The 16,047-nt window shown below is 35.5% G+C and overlaps 1 protein-coding gene across 1 annotated transcript; it reads left to right on the forward strand.

The window, feature by feature from the left end:
- Positions 1-1,151: 1,151 nt before the first annotated feature.
- Positions 1,152-15,158, forward strand: LOC140763343 (calcium-dependent lipid-binding protein-like). Its single transcript, XM_073101491.1, has 11 exons — positions 1,152-1,464; positions 5,024-5,125; positions 5,260-5,310; positions 7,253-7,373; positions 9,900-10,018; positions 10,121-10,219; positions 10,835-10,915; positions 11,024-11,109; positions 11,956-12,181; positions 13,161-13,328; positions 14,600-15,158. Exons 1-11 carry the CDS (start codon positions 1,360-1,362, stop codon positions 14,951-14,953), a joined length of 1,512 nt encoding a protein of 503 aa, XP_072957592.1. The 5' UTR covers positions 1,152-1,359; the 3' UTR covers positions 14,954-15,158.
- The last annotated feature ends 889 nt before the right edge of the window (positions 15,159-16,047 follow it).

Raw genomic sequence — 16,047 nt, forward strand, 5'->3', positions numbered from 1 at the left:
AGGGATGTGCTAGTTTATGTTATATTTTCGGCCTCCTTTAGTCTAGTATGATGGTAGACTTAGCCATTGTATACCCTTGTCAGACCTTGCATTGATGGAGCCTTCATTTGGTCTCTCACAATACCTTATGGTTGATTATTATTATTATTATTTATTTATTGTTATTATTTTGAGAAGCTTATGATTGATTATTGGAGGCATAGAGTAGTGGTTTTAATGAATTTAAAACCAAGCTTTTTCTATATATTTGTTGCATTTCTGTGAGTTACATTGTCAAACAGAGGGCATACTTTGTTATGTAATTTATATTTATTTATTTATTGTCAAACAAAGGCAACTTATGTTGCATTTCTGTGAGTTACATTGTCAAACAGAGGGCATTTCTGTGATTATTTGTTGCTTGAGTTTATAGTTTGAAAAAAATAATTGGATTTCCAATAATAGCTTGAGATCTAGTGAAGCTTTTGTAGATAATGTAACTGTTTTATTTCTCTGTTAGGCAAGAGTTCAAAGTGAGGAGGCTATAGAAAAAGCTTATAAATTGATTCAAGTGGCTCAGGTGATTGTAGATTTGGAAGGGTAATGATGCTGATGGTAGCAGATTCCTTGGTTGGGTGTTTATGGTTATATTTTGTTGTTTGAGCTAGAACTTCATCATGGTTTTTGGTAGTATTATAATAGTGTTTTTATTTGATACTTGGATGTAATTGTAATTTGTAATACCTATGGATGGTATATGACTTGTGTTTTGTGGTTGTAGGACTGGTGGTAAAATCTAATTACTATGATAGGTTTATCTATATTTTTGGGTTGTTATGGTTAATCTCTGTAGGTTATCACTTTTTTAAGTCTCAATTGAGCTAGAACTTCTTTTCTTTTTGTTTTGAAAAAGAATGAATCCATAGTAAACATAGTGTTGTTAACAACAATGAATGCAACCCAAAACTGATGGATTTCCTTCCAGGTATTTGATGGCTAGTTAGGCGAAATTTACATCTTTACCCTTTCCAATTCTATGAGTGTCCATTAAATGCACCACATTATGGAGAAAGCCAAGGTTTATTAATATTAATTGCCACAAATGGCACTCCTTCAATACAATGCCAACTGCTCATCAGTTACAGAAAGCCTCCTCTACTTGCACCATTTTCTCTGCCGCTCCCTCTCCCTCCCCGTCTCCCTTAAATCCTTCGGTGATTCCTTCGGCCGTCTCGATCTCTCCTCGCTTTTGGATATCGTTTTGATTTCTGGCTTTCTTTCGATTGCCAGAAGTAGTTCCACCCAAGGAACTTGGATCACAAGGAACGTTGGAACGAAAAAAGAATGCAGTAGAATTTACTGCATTCTTTGTTTGAGAGGATGGGGTTGATCTCGGCGATGGTCGTGGGTTTGTTCGCGGGCATTGCTCTGGTGGCCGGGTGGAACCGCATGATGAGATATCGCAGCACCAAGCGTATCGCCAAGGTTGATATACTTTTGTTTCTATCATTGTTGTGTTCCTGGTTGCAATTACCATGTCCATTGCGATTTCGTAAGAAAAACTAGTCTTTGCATCTGTTTTCCAACTCTTATGTTCTTGGTGTTGGGAATTTCGCAATTAGCTTCGCCCCCAATGAGGCAATGACAATGTGAGCCAATTACTTTCTGAGGATAATGAGGCTAAGCTAAAGATTAATTGGTTATTATTTGGTTTATGGTTATTCTCATCACATTGGTTTTAGCAATGCACCAAACTCTTCAATAGCTAACTTAATGGTTAGATATGAGTCAAGTCTAGAGCAGCATTGTTGGTTTCTAGGTGATGGGTTTCTAAACTTTCTATGGTATATTACGGAAAAATGCGTACAGTTGTGACCTGCTGAGCTATTAGCAAGAATTTAATGCAATTTATGGACATTATTCTCAGGATGATTCTCATCTTGACATTTCTTCACTCATTTTCTTGGTTTTTCTTAAACAGAACGAATAGTGAGCTTTCTTTCTAAGCTCCCCTTTGGGTCCAAAAGATCATTAAAATCATAGGCTTTGTATTTTTGGTAGCTTCATTCGTAGTTGACAGTGAGGGAAAGGCTAAGTATAGGGATGAAAACAGATTGGATATGAACTGGATAGCAGTCAAACCATATCCATAACCATATTTAATCACCGGATATGAACTGATACAGATATTAACATCTTTCCTGTCTGAATTTTGAGATCTACAACTACTTGTAGTCCTTTCCCTTCACTAAGTAAAAGACATGGTTAAACCTTCTAAGTTTTTTCTTTGGTATTCTGATTATGACCAAATAGTACTTGTCATTTGAAATTAAGACCATCCGTTCTAGCACCCAACACATAATCCTGATTACTTGATTTAAATAAATGAGGAACTAGAAATATAGACAAATTGGTCAAGATGCATGGCGAGGTGAGATGAGCAACCATGATTAGATTTGCTTTTATCTTAGCTAGCTACTTTTGGATTTCTTTATGATGATTTCATTTTGAAGAACTAAACAGGTAGATGAACATGTTTCATCCTTGAGTTGATCTATGAAGTAGTTATTCTAGTCGGTCTAGGATATATATACTGATGACATTTTCATGTTCTGTAAAGTATTTAGAGTGACTTGCATAGTAATTTATTTATAGCTTGACTCAGCACAAATGGATTGTTATTGTAGTTTCATTGAAGGAATCTCAGAAGCATAAATAATTATGATTTACCATTCTGATCATATATCCTTGTTTCATTTTTTTTCCCTTCTCTTTTGTGGTTATCATGATGTTTATAAGTTTTGATAGTCCTATATGAGCAGGTAGTCTGTCTTGTCTATTAATAAAATGTTATACTAATGTAAACAGGCATTTGTGTTGATAAATGACCATTTTCCATTAGTTTCCATGTCATTGTTCCGGATAATGAATTCTTATACTTGCATACTTAGTTCCTCTCCAACTGAGGGTGGAGAGGTAGTCTGTCTTGTCTATTAGTAAAATGTTATACTAATGTAAACAGGCATTTGTGTTGATCAATGACCATTTTCCATTAGTTTCTATGTCATTGTTCTGGATAGTGAATTCTTATACTTGCATACTTAGTTCCTCTCCAACTCAGGGTGGATCCAAAGAACATCTATGATGTAATGTTGGACTCCATGAAATTAAGACCCATAACATGGCTAATACATCCTATGCATCTGATCACAGCATTGATTTATCTCGATTCACATAAAGCCACTTAATAGACCATGCCTAATCAAGTTTTGAATTTCTATAAATTCCACATGAGATTCTAAATCTAGCTCTTGAAATTTGTGAAAATTTTCGAGTGAAAGAGAAGGAGGAGGGTTCTTGACTGCTCAGGGTAAGAAAGAGGGTGAAGAGAGAGAGAGAGAGGGAAGAAAGCCATAGTTAAAGTAGGAAAGATAGATTCTGATGTAGTGATATCATCACTTGACTACTTGACTATCATGATTTGGATGATCTACATGATTTGCTTTATCTAGAACCACCCTAGATGCTCTTGGGAAAGATGGCCTATATTGGTTAAAAACTAGGACATCTTTTCACCATTTAAAGAACAAGATAATAAATTGAAATTTATTGGTATCACTATTATAGTTCAGTTATTTTTTCAACTCTAGAAGTGTGTGGGCTTTCTTCAATTTGTTCTCACAATGTTTTCATCTATACATGAGTAAGTGGAACGGTCCATAAATCTTACTATGAACCAGAACATGGTATAACATTCATTGGTGCTAATTATTGAAGTCCAGGTATGAAACTGTAAACCTAGATGTAGTTGTGGACATGAGATTTCTTGGTCTGGTTGTAATTTTGCAACTTTATCCATCCTTTTTTTTTAAACCCGGGGTATTGAAAAAAAAAAAAAGCCAGATGAGATGCTGTCATATTAGTTGAGAAACAAATGGGAAATTTTGCTTTGGTTGGTATTCGAGAGACTGATTAATAATTTCTGGTCCAATAAGGATTAAAAATGAATTTGTACGGTTGACTGAACTATTATGTCACATATCTGTCTATTGGAAAAAAGTCCAATGTTGTTAGGTATGGATGGGATACATTGTATTATGAAATGATTCAGATCAAACTTCAAGACCACAGGAGTGAATTTAAAAAATAAATTGAGTACCATACAGTCGATCTTTACTAAAAGTTCATGGGTGCTTGGTCTTTTAATCCCTGTATAGATGGATCAGCAAATGCATCCCTAGTTGGTGCAGAGAAAAGTGAATTTAAAAAATAAACATTATACTATTATTTGTTAACGTTAATGATTACAGATTGAGTACCATACAGTCGATCTTTACTAAAAGTTCATGGGTGCTTGGTCTTTTAATTGGGAAGAGCCTTAAATTGTTGCCTTCAGCTTATCTGTCTGGGATGATATTTGGATTGTATATTAACTGATGTATTAGACAAACACTTACTTGAAGAAATGACTACATTAATTTGACAGGTTGGTAATATCTTTGTCAGTCTCATTTTAGATATGGTAGTTTTAATGAAAATGTGCCAGAGTTTGGCATTCAACTATGCAACAATGATGGCATAAATCATTCAAATTATATGTCCTGAATGCTTTGACATGTCAAAAGAAAAATTAATCTGTGTTCTGGTGCCACTGGATACTTTGGTTCCTTGGGTATCAAGTTGAAAGTAACTTTTTAATTTTTATCATCTGTTTATATACTTACCTCATAAGTAGAAAAGGTGACATATTGCAACTAAATCTGTTTTCCATGATTGGCTGCTATTACCAAATAATTCACTGACTTTTCCATTTTAAATATCTGGATGCCAGTATAGTGGAAGCTTATTGAGTTATTGTTTTTGGAATTGTAAGTTACAATGGACTCAAGCAGAGTTCTGTGATTTGTCCATGGGTTGGTCTATTCTCGGATGAGTAATCCTGAGACTGTTATGTGCTTCTTTTTTCTTAAGACTATGAATGTAGTATGTAATAAAGGTTCTGTGATACCTTAGATTTCACGGCTCATATTTCTCTTGTTTGCAGGCTGTGGATATCAAGCTTCTTGGTTCTCTTACTAGAGATGACCTGAAGAAACTATGTGGTGACAATTTTCCTGAATGGGTATCGTTTCCAGCATTTGAACAAGTTAGGTTCAACTTGATCCTTATTTTTGCCAAATTGATTACCTTGTTCATTCACATCAGTTGGTATTTACTTCATGTTGTTCATATTTTCTGTTAGATATTCAAATTTTTATTTTCCATTTTTGTTCTGTGTAGGTGAAATGGCTGAATAAGCAACTGAACAAACTGTGGCCTTTTATTGCAGAAGTAAGAAACATGACTGAATAGTTGCACTTTCGAACCATCCAAATACTTCTAAATCATCTCAATTTTTTTCTTCATATACTTTTTGTATGCTGACTAAGATGCCTTCACAAGGCACTGAAATCCTATACTAGGCTTACATTGCATACACTCTTTCATTCCTCTATTTATTGTTTGCTTCTGATACAAGGACTTGTATTTTCCTTCATAGCGTATGTATTCTCACCCTGCATTGAGTAATTGATCTTTTTTTTTCTTTCTCTTGTTTACCGAATCCAACATTGTTTCCTCATACCACCTATTCTTTATGTTGTTTGTTGGACTATTAAAATTGACTCACACCTATAATATTTGGATTACTTGGAAAGAATACCTACTTGATTTATGCACTCTATTCCTTAGATTCATTTTGTTTCTCCTTTTTGGCAAGGATTATTAGTTATGTTGCAGTATTGACATAAAAAGAATCATATTGTATTAGAATACCAGAAATATTCCGTGAATCAACAGTCACCTACCTAACTTTATTGCTACGTTTAAGAGAAGAAAAGTAAAGTATATGTATCGAATTGGATAATCAGGCTATTGGGTCTGTCAAAGCCTATCAGGTCAGGATGATCACAATAGAATGAGGGCTACTTGACATTTTTCATCTCTGATAATGTTTAATTAGCATGTGGGTTAGCGCCATTTGTTGAGTAGATGGTAAGTTGTTATTTGGGTACAAATCAAAACAAAAGGGTCATTTTGGATAAGAGAAAAACTTAGGGTGCAAAATGTGATATGCCATAAAAAAGGGTGTTAATACAAATTTCCATATATATGTATATATGGATGCAAGTATATAACCTTCTCACAATCAAGATGTTAGGACACTAGATACACTATCTGTTGATTTTGATGACCCTGTTTTTTGTCACTTTTATTTGTACTTCTCTGAATACTTTGAGATTCCTAATTTGACTCTTCTCTGCTGACTGCACAAAGGCAGGAGCCTCATCCATTGAGACACTCTATTTTTTTATTTTTCTAGAACTAAAGGTGTTCCTATTTGCAGATGCACCTAAGGAACAAGATGCTACCATGTGTAACCAAGTATCCCAATTAGTTAATGCCTTTTGACTACTATCCATCAAATTGGATGAGGCCATGAGGGTAGACCGAAGATGAAAATGTGGGCCTTCGGAGGGGATACCGTTCCTCCATCAGATGTCCGATAGAGTAATGCTTATAGATAGTATGCTAGTTCAACTAAATCATGCTAGTTCACCTAAATTATTTTGTACTTATTCAGTTAGTGGTCTTACATTGAAAAACGATCTGCCATGCAACTTTCTACATACTGGTCACATTAGGAATTAATTCAAGGTGCACCCACGTTACTGGATAATGCTTATTTCTTTTAGGACCTCATTCTTTTGAGATGGATACATATTTTATCAAGAGGATTGAGTCATATTCTGTTGTTGTAGCTTTATTTCATGGAATCCAACTGTTGACTTTATATTTCATGTACAGAAGCCGGTCCATGATACAAGCAGTTAACAAATTTTTTAGCAGTAATCTTAACTCGTACTAGACTATTTTTGACCATCCTCTTGTTTCCTAACTATTATGGATGCCACCACTTCTTTCTATTTTGGATTCCTGGATATTAACAAATCACTTTGGAAACTAAAGTTGCAGAATTAGAATGGAACTTTGAAACTTTACTCGTAGCTAGAGTGTTTAGTAAATGTTATATCTGACCATTGTGCAATTTGAAAGAATCTTGGTTTCTTACAGAAAGTGTATCAACAAAAATTGTTTCTTAAGTATGTAATACTCGTTTGTCTTTTTCATTGCAAAAATATAAACAGAACCTCTCATATTGGTGGAAAGAAAATGCCTACTTCTGATTCTGTAAAACTGCCAATGGTAATTTCCAGTTTTTACCTGGTCTTAGGCAGCAACAATGGTCGTTAAAGATTCCGTTGAGCCATTACTTGATGATTATCGACCACCAGGAATTTCCTCAATTAAGTTCAGCAAATTTTTTCTCGGAAATGTGCCACCAAAGATTGAAGGTTAGCACTTGAACCATATACAAAAAATGTAAAATACAAGTAGTTTATCCCATTGTTGGTTTTCTATTCACTCTTCTATTTAATTGGTTTTCTTCATTTTGAAACCTATCAGTTTTGAGATGTGCAGAATACATAGGAATTTTCTCGCTTTAGGTTAAGTTGTGATTGTTTTGCAAGCTTAATTTCTTTCATTCACGTCATATATATAGAATACATGGAGCATCATCTGATTCAACATACTCAAGTAAATAGGTTCACCTAATGTATAGAAGATAATGTTTATGACTGCTTTTTATTTGACTCTTCTTGGTTTAATTCATTTCTGCAAAGCGATGTTAGAATGTGAGTTCTTATCTAATTTTTCATTTCTGAATAGGCCCAAATGATGGAAGATTTTGAGAATAACGTTGATTGTAATGATGATTCTAATTTTGTTCTGCAATAACTTTTCCACCAAAATTGATGGTTACAATTTTGAGGATGATGATGATGATGATGATGATAATTATTAAACAATTGAGGCAGAAAAGTCATGTTGTCTACAAAGTTTATGGAGAGAAGATTCCTTAATGGATGGTGCCAAAACTTTTAAGTTTTAACTTTTAAATAATGAGTCAATCTTCATTCCTGTGTTGAGAAAAGATTGTCTGGAAGAATGCCAATTAATTTTGTATCTTCTTTAAGTAAATAAAGCTTGATTAGGTACTACTTATGCATACTAATGCTGACTTTTCAATTAGCTTCAAGTTCAATGGATTAAACTGTAATTATTTCCTTCTAACTAGTATATCGTTTGGAATCATGTTTCCTCTTTGGTTTTATTTTTAATAAATTACCTTGATCTGAGGTACCTCTTGAAGGAAACTTACCTTTTCTGCAAAACTTGAGGCCTCGCTAAGAGTTAGCCAAGCCTAGTAGATCTGTTGGTGTTTCTTCCTTTTTTTTCTTTTCTCTTCTATGAGAGGTTCTCCTCGCCATTGTTTACCTCCCTCTTTTTAGGAGTGGCAATATAGTCAGGTCAGCTAGGTTCCGGTCGGGCCAAAATAATGCCAACACAAACACGGCTCATTTATTAGACGGGTTACATGAGTCTTAAGTAGATTATTGGATGACATTGGTTACTTGAATTTATTTAAGTTATTTGGGCTATAAATAATTTATTCGTGTTATAAAAAGTTTACTTTTTCATGTTATAAATATTTTATTTGTGTGATAAACAAGTTATTGTATCGTAAATGGGTTCACGGAATAGGTCATAAATGTGTTATACTGGCTGATGTAATAAATACAAATATGACTTATTTAATAATTGAGTTAGGTTGGTCAACCAGCCTTTAGATTTGTGTTGAGTCAAAAATTGCCGCCTTTGCCACTTCCTTCTCTAGCCGTTTTGGCTAGGAGGAAGGGAGAGGTTTTCTCTCCTCAACCATGAGAGATTTTTCTCTCATCCCTCTTTTCTTCTCTCCCATTTTCTCCTTCCTCTTTCCTCCTTTCCTTTTATTCTCAGAGCGGATGATCTCCCGTTTGCGTCCTCTTTTCTCTCTTTTCCATTCTCCATCTCCTCTCTCTTCCTTGAGTATTGCTATCACATTTGGCTGTCATTGACGTCATCTCCTCCCCTATTGTCATATTTTTCTTCTTGGGTCATGGCAATCAATGGCTGCTATTGTTGGGTGGCAGCAATTGAGGAGTTTGGGTGAGAATATGCATCAATCAATGTGTTTGGGCAAAGATTTTTATCGCCATATCTACCTCTAGGTCGGCGTGCCACCAGACCTTTGGCTTGTGTTTAGTGTATGCTCTTCTTCCTCTCCTCATTTGCTCCTCAGGGCATAGGTGGTTTGTGCACCATTTGGGCCTTCGTTTCTTTGTCCTTTCTTATTGTAGGTTTGTTGTAGGTTGGTAGTAGGGGCCTTTCATCGACAGGATAATAGCAGTTGACGATTCTTATTTTTCCCACCTTTGGGGTTGGCAGTGTTGTATGTATTTAACTGCCGGATCACAACGAAGCCGCATGATAACCTAAGACCTTTGTGCCTACGAATTTGTTAGAGTTGTGTTTTCTTTGCTTTATTTTCTATGCCCTTGAGCTTGATACTATTCTTTTCTTTTTTTGGTGTTGTCTACTGTAGCCAAGTGTGGAGTTTCCATCTAAGGGTCGTTGCCCTATTCATTCTCCTTCTGTGTATCAAGCTGTAATTGTTGTCTCAGTGATTGAATTAATGAAACTATCTGCCTACAAGTCTTTTCTCAAAGAACAAAGTCTTTATCCTTTGTTTCTTTCTTGACCCTCACCTACTTTCTTGATGCTAGGCCATGTGTAACCATTTCTGCTATATCAGCTATAACTTTTTATGTTTTTCCAAGATATAATGCAAATGTTGGTGCTGTGTTTGTTGATTCTTCCTTTGTAGATTACATACTAGAAAGTCATGTTAATTGTTGTTTGATGTCCCATCATATGCTAGAAGATCCAATTTGCATATTATTTGCTATCGTCTTGATTTTTTTTCCCTCTTTCATAAGGCATTCGTGTTCAAAGCCTTAAGAAAGGTCAAATCACAATGGATATTGATTTCCGATGGGGTGGAGATCCTAGCATTATTCTTGCAGTTGAAGCACTTGTGGCTTCATTGCCCATTCAGGTTTGAATGTGGACATTTATCTATAAATAAGAAGCAATATTCTTCAAATTAACCATACTTCTGTATCTATGAGATCTTTTTTTCTTCTTTTTCCCTTTTCAGCTAAAAGATCTCAAGGTTTTTACAGTTGTTCGTGTTGTTTTCCAGCTTTCCAATGAGATTCCTTGTATCTCAGCTGTTGTTGTAGCGTTCCTTGCTGAGGTATGCATCTGGTTGTCTACTTGTAATTCTAGAGCATACATAATATCATTGTACATTTTTCCGCATATTATATTTATTGTAATCCAGTATAGTGCTCTCAACATGTGCATGAAATGAAATTTACAACTAATGGTTTGTTGAGATCGAAGAGAGGAAGAAAACAGGGAAGAAGTAAGCTAATGATTGGGCCTATTTTGACCAGCCGGGCTCAAAAATTCTGACTAACATAAGTTAACCAGGTTCTCTTGCAACTTTGAGTTGGATTGGCCCAAGATTTGGGGAACCTAATGGTATTAACTTAATAAGGTTCAAGTCTGATCAAGTTTGACCAAAAATCGAGTCTTATCGAGCTATCTTGTGCTCAAGCTCGGCTCAAAATTAAATTCGAGCTTGAGCAACTTGATCAACCTTGACTTGTTTCAAATACGAGCTGAGCTTGATCTTCTTGTCTAATCAAGCCTGAGTCTGGGCCTGCTTGATTATTTTAACAGCCTTACACAAAACATTTTTTTAAGAGATACAATATCCTATATCATTTACTACAAAGAGAGCATTTGTATAACTTTTAATGTTTTATACTTTCCATAATGTAATGCATATTGGTTTATATTTCAGCCAAAGCCTAGAATTGATTACACAATTAAGGCTGTTGGAGGAAGCCTGACTGCTATTCCTGGGCTTTCGGACATGATTGATGTGAGTTTGCTCTGAGCTCTGATGATAACAGCTAATGCATTTACTGCCAATCAAATTTTAAATCTCATTAAAAAGTACTATAAAACTCATCTTGTTTCTTTGATGTAGGATACTGTATCTTCAATTATTTCTGACATGCTCCTGTGGCCCCATAGGATTGTTGTTCCACTTGGTGGAGTAGATGTTGATACAAGGTGAGCTTTTTTTGTACACTGTTTACATATACGTGATATAATATCAGTTTATCTTATGATTTTTTTATCATATTTGAATTGGGGTGAGTTAGATTAGATGGGCATTTACTCGAGTGTACAAGTAAGACTTTCTTGTACCTAAAATACATAAGGTGATTTCTATGTCCGTATCTTATATTCCTCCAATTCTTTAATTCTTTTTAGTGCTTTTTTCCATGGTCATGCACATTTTTTGCTTTCATGTACTGTAGTACAAGATATCAAATTTCTATATATTTTTTATCTTATATTTTTTTGTTCACTAGTTTTGGTTCAGACTAGTTAATTTCATGACCTAACTATGTTAGGCCCACACAAGATGTAGCATAGGTGAGGGGTTGACTGACGTGATACAAAGAAAACTTGAAACTTGGATGGTGGGGACATTTTTGAAAATTTAAGCCACCTCTAGATCTTTAATGGATTGATAAAGAAATGGCTTTGAGATTTGCTTTCATATCCTTGGAGTTGGAGGCTAATACCATTTATATATGTTCACATATTGTGAGTAATCTAAGCAAAGTAAGGATCTTTCTGTGATCCTTAGTTGTGATGCTCTTATCTTGTTGTTAACGCAATTGCATCATCCATCATTTCATGTACTTATGTGGATATTTTTGCACTTACACAAGAAGAAGAAAGAATATCTGGATGTTTGTATTTCTATTTCAGCATTACAAAAATTAAATAATTTTACATATTTTGTCAATATTGTAAAACCTTGCATCCGTTAGCATTGACAGAACAATTTTATCTACTAAGTAGTAAAAGATTGTCATGCTATTCTTCCTTTGTACTCTTGTCCAGTGAACTGGAGCTTAAACCACAGGGCAGGATTTTGGTAACTGTAATAAGAGCAAGTGCATTGAAAAATATGGAGATGCTTGGTAAATCTGATCCTTATGTGGTCCTATATATCCGTCCTATGTTCAAGGTAAGAACAAGAGTCATAGACAACAATCTCAATCCAGAATGGAATGAAACCTTTGAATTGATTGCTGAAGACAAGGAAACCCAATCTATTACATTGGAGGTACAATCAATTTCCAAGAGTTTCCTGTTCATCTATGCGCATTTTCAGCTTTTCTACATTCATATTTATCACTATGTTTCTGTGCCTCATCTTTTATCTTTCTATATAAATAGTTATGATGTGTTGTCATTGCTTTGATGCTTTCTTTCACTTTCATCTCTCCTTGGATCCATTCTTAGTTTATCCTTTGTCTGTATCTTTTCATATTATTTAGATAGTGCTAACTTTTCTGCAGCCCTATTAAGAAAACATTCTTCTGTTATCTAGTTCTTAGAGAGACTCTACGTTGTTGTTTTTAAGTTGCATGAGTTAGGACTAAGCAAGCTGGCACCAAGTGGTCCAAATATACTACAGGTGTTCTTTCCGTTAAGTAATAGGTACTCTTTAGTCTTTTGGAGTAATTTCTATGAAGGAACTGCTATACAGCTTGAAATGAGATATGAGACATGGCATGATGCTGACACTTGGAATTGACTAATCTTGAAAATGGGTATTCAAACTGTTCTCTCAGCAAGGTATTTCGATAATTTCAGAAGCATGGTTACTTAATTTTCGATATAGTAACATTTGGAGTGATAGGGTGTTAGTTGGACTTATTTGTAAAAGAGAGGGGCTTTTTTGAGAAAAGCGATAGGGTAGGGTTTGGACCATAAAAGGTCCTTTAATATTTCCCCTTGTTATTAACAAAACCACCTAGGAAGTATCTCTTTCATTTACAAGAACTACTTGTAACACATATAATGGACAGTAAAAAGATGCAAGAAGATCAAGATAAAAGAGGTATTGATAAATTATTGATGGCTAATCATAACAAATCAATAAGAGTATCTAGGCATCTCTCAAATGAATATAGCACAGCCTAATCATAAAAATTGTTATTCAAGCTCTAGAATTAGTAAAGGAGCACATCTCTTAAGGTCAGTTTCCTCTTTGCACATATCATTTATATCACATTAATGCTTGCTGCTTCTCTTTACAGGTCTTTGATGAAGACAACATTCAACAAGACAAGAGACTGGGTGTAGCCAAATTGTCATTAAATGATTTACAACCAGAAGCTTCTAAGGAAGTTGAACTGAGGTTGCTACCATACCTGGATACATTAAAGGTCAAGGATAAGAAGGACAGGGGAATGCTTACGATAAAGGTTGTCGTTGTTCTCTTGCCTTACTGTATGTCATTTGATTGTTTTAGTTTGGAAATATCATAGAAGTTTGGCATCTCTGATAGATTAAGTGATACTATGCCTTTTCCCAAGAATGACTCCATTCTTGCTGTCCAGAAAAAGGAAATGGTAATGAGATGTTTCTGATCATGGCATCATAATAGTAGTTGTTATGTGTGTCTCTATGTTGCTTAGATTGAGAATTGACAGATATTAACATGCTAAGAGCCTAAGTCCGTCAAATATATACCTCATAGTAGTTGTTATGTGTGTCTCTATGTTGCTTAGATTGATGATTGACAGATATCAACATGCTAAGAGCCTTAGTCCGTCAAATATATACCTCATCCTTCTACGGCTTCAGAAGTAGCCAATGGAATACAATCCTGGAAGCTGGTTCTTATGATTAAACATGGCTAGTTGTGTATTTTCCATTGGAAGTAGAAAAATTTTCTGCTATGTGCTTCTGTTATGGCATTATAAACATATGAAATATAAATTGTTTCTTATTGAATTATCCGTAATGTCATTATATAGTCTTTCACCATTGCAACACTTCAGTCTGTTTGTTAGGCTCATGATCTGCCGAAGTGCGGTATAAGGCAATTATTCTCCACCTTTTAGCATCATGATACTATAATTTTCTACACTGATGCTCCTCATTGCCGAAAGCATATGTAAGTCTGAAGTCTGAGTACAACAAAAAGACTTTCCTGGCAAGGATTGCTGTTGCCATGCATCTGAGAGGCATGCCTAGCACAACCTTCATCCCTCATCACATAGTTATTCACTAGTTTTCTTGATTGCCACATAGGTCAAGATGACATCTGCGGAGAAACAATTGTCAGTGACCACTTGAAAGAATAGAACATATCACTAGGACTCTTTGGGTTATTTATATATTCTTCTCCTGTTAATGTTGTCATTTTTCTGCCTTCTTATTCAATTTTTATTGATAATTATCTAATTCTAACACACGATTGGGAGTACAATGTGACATCGAGGGCTGCCATGCATATCCCAGCAATGAGAAATCCAGCTTTGGCTGATGGTATGCTTTGTCCACCATTGTGTGATTGCCGACAGTTGATGGTGGTATAGTAGATTGGTACATGAACAATAGACTTCTTTCCCATGGATGTGTTGATATTATGTGATACATAGAGCTATCAATTGATAGGAGTCATTTGTGATTATCTATCTTAACTGTTTCTCTGTATCTCTGCTTCTGGTGATTATTATGAGAACTGCAGGTGCTGTACCATCCATTCACGGAGGAGGAACAGCAGGAGGCTCTAGAACAAGAGAAGAGGGCTTTGGAGGAGAGGAGAAAATTGAAGGAAGCTGGGCTGATTGGGAGCACAATGGATGCGCTCGGCGGGGCAGCATCATTGGTAGGATCCGGTGTCGGGCTGGTGGGAAGTGGCCTTGGTGCCGGCGTTGGGTTGGTGGGCTCAGGCGTTGGTTCCAGCGTTGGGTTAATTGGAAGCGGATTTGGTGCCATGGGCAGTAGCCTAAGCAAAGCCAGGAAATTCATGGGTAAAAGTGTCACAAACCAGTTTGGTAGCTCAAGGAAGAGCGTTTCTGCTCAAGTTTATGGACGTTAAGCAGGATAGCTACCAGTATGTCCAGAGAGTTCATAGTATATTTTCTCTTTCCCTTTCTCGTTCTCTTTGTTATCTACCCGTTCTCACATGCAGATTTATTGTATAGCAGTGATAAAGCTCCATTGGAGTTCCTTCTTTTTATTATTCATGGGTTATGATTTAGCTGATTTACTTGATCTGTCATTCAAAACTGGATAAAGGAAGGGTAAAAGAAAATGTTAGCCATGATTTTCAGGTGGAGATCGAATTGGATAATGATCTGGAATATGTTTTCTTTTGCATCTTTGGGCATCAGTCTGCAACCATTCTTCTAGCATTACCTAAGGCCTGGTTTGGTTTGAGGCTAAGCTCCAAACTTGATTAGTTAAACTTATTTCTTAGTCTTAATTTTTTAAAGAATAAATTTGATTAGGCATGAAAAAGATAAAGATATGTTTGGTAATTGAATCAGTTAGGGATCCCTGAATCAATTCAGAGGGTCTCTAAACTCAAAGGAAACAAGGCCTAAGATATATCTTTCCATGACATCTTTTACCAAAAGAGTTCCACCTTATGAGCCAGTTATTGGGAGATCATTGTTATATGGTTAGATTCTATTTATCAATGACAATTACTTAACCTTGGCTACAAGGTAAGTAGATGCCTATGTTGTTATCGAGTATAATGTCGTAGAAGTAAAGGAAATGTGAACTCGTCCAACAATTATAACTGTTAAGGCTATTAACAGAATAATCCAAGGTAAACTGTGTAACTGAGAAGAACCTTGGGTTATTTTGTCAACCATGATCTTCATTTGTAAATTGGTACGATTAATTCTTTTCTTTCTTTCTTTTCATATAATGAAACACCTTGCAATTAGTCACAATCTTCAATTTTAACTTCCAAATGGTCTTTTCTTCACATATTCTGGCAGAGAGAGAGAGAGAGAGAGAGAGAGAGAGAGAGAGAGAGAGAGAGAGAGAGAGAGAGAGAGAATTTGTCACGCAGATACCTAAGTGGGCCTATAACTGACCTTGTTTGCCTGCTTAGAAGCAGCATATTATTCTAATAGACTATTCATAGATTTATGAGCTAGATACACTCATCAGTAATTG

Source organism: Typha angustifolia, chromosome 7, assembly GCF_048772165.1.
Source record: "Typha angustifolia cultivar Huaian chromosome 7, ASM4877216v1, whole genome shotgun sequence".
Taxonomy (NCBI): Eukaryota; Viridiplantae; Streptophyta; class Magnoliopsida; order Poales; family Typhaceae; genus Typha; species Typha angustifolia.

What these genes read in the sequence shown, in the direction of transcription:
- LOC140763343 (XM_073101491.1), top strand. Translation starts at nt 1,360, where the DNA reads ATGGGGTTGATCTCGGCGATGGTCGTGGGTTTGTTCGCGGGCATTGCT. An exon ending in CGTTTCCAGCATTTGAACAA is followed by an intron (nt 5,126 to 5,259) that starts GTTAGGTTCAAC and finishes TGTTCTGTGTAG; the next exon opens with GTGAAATGGCTGAATAAGCA. An exon ending in GGCTTTCGGACATGATTGAT is followed by an intron (nt 10,916 to 11,023) that starts GTGAGTTTGCTC and finishes TCTTTGATGTAG; the next exon opens with GATACTGTATCTTCAATTAT.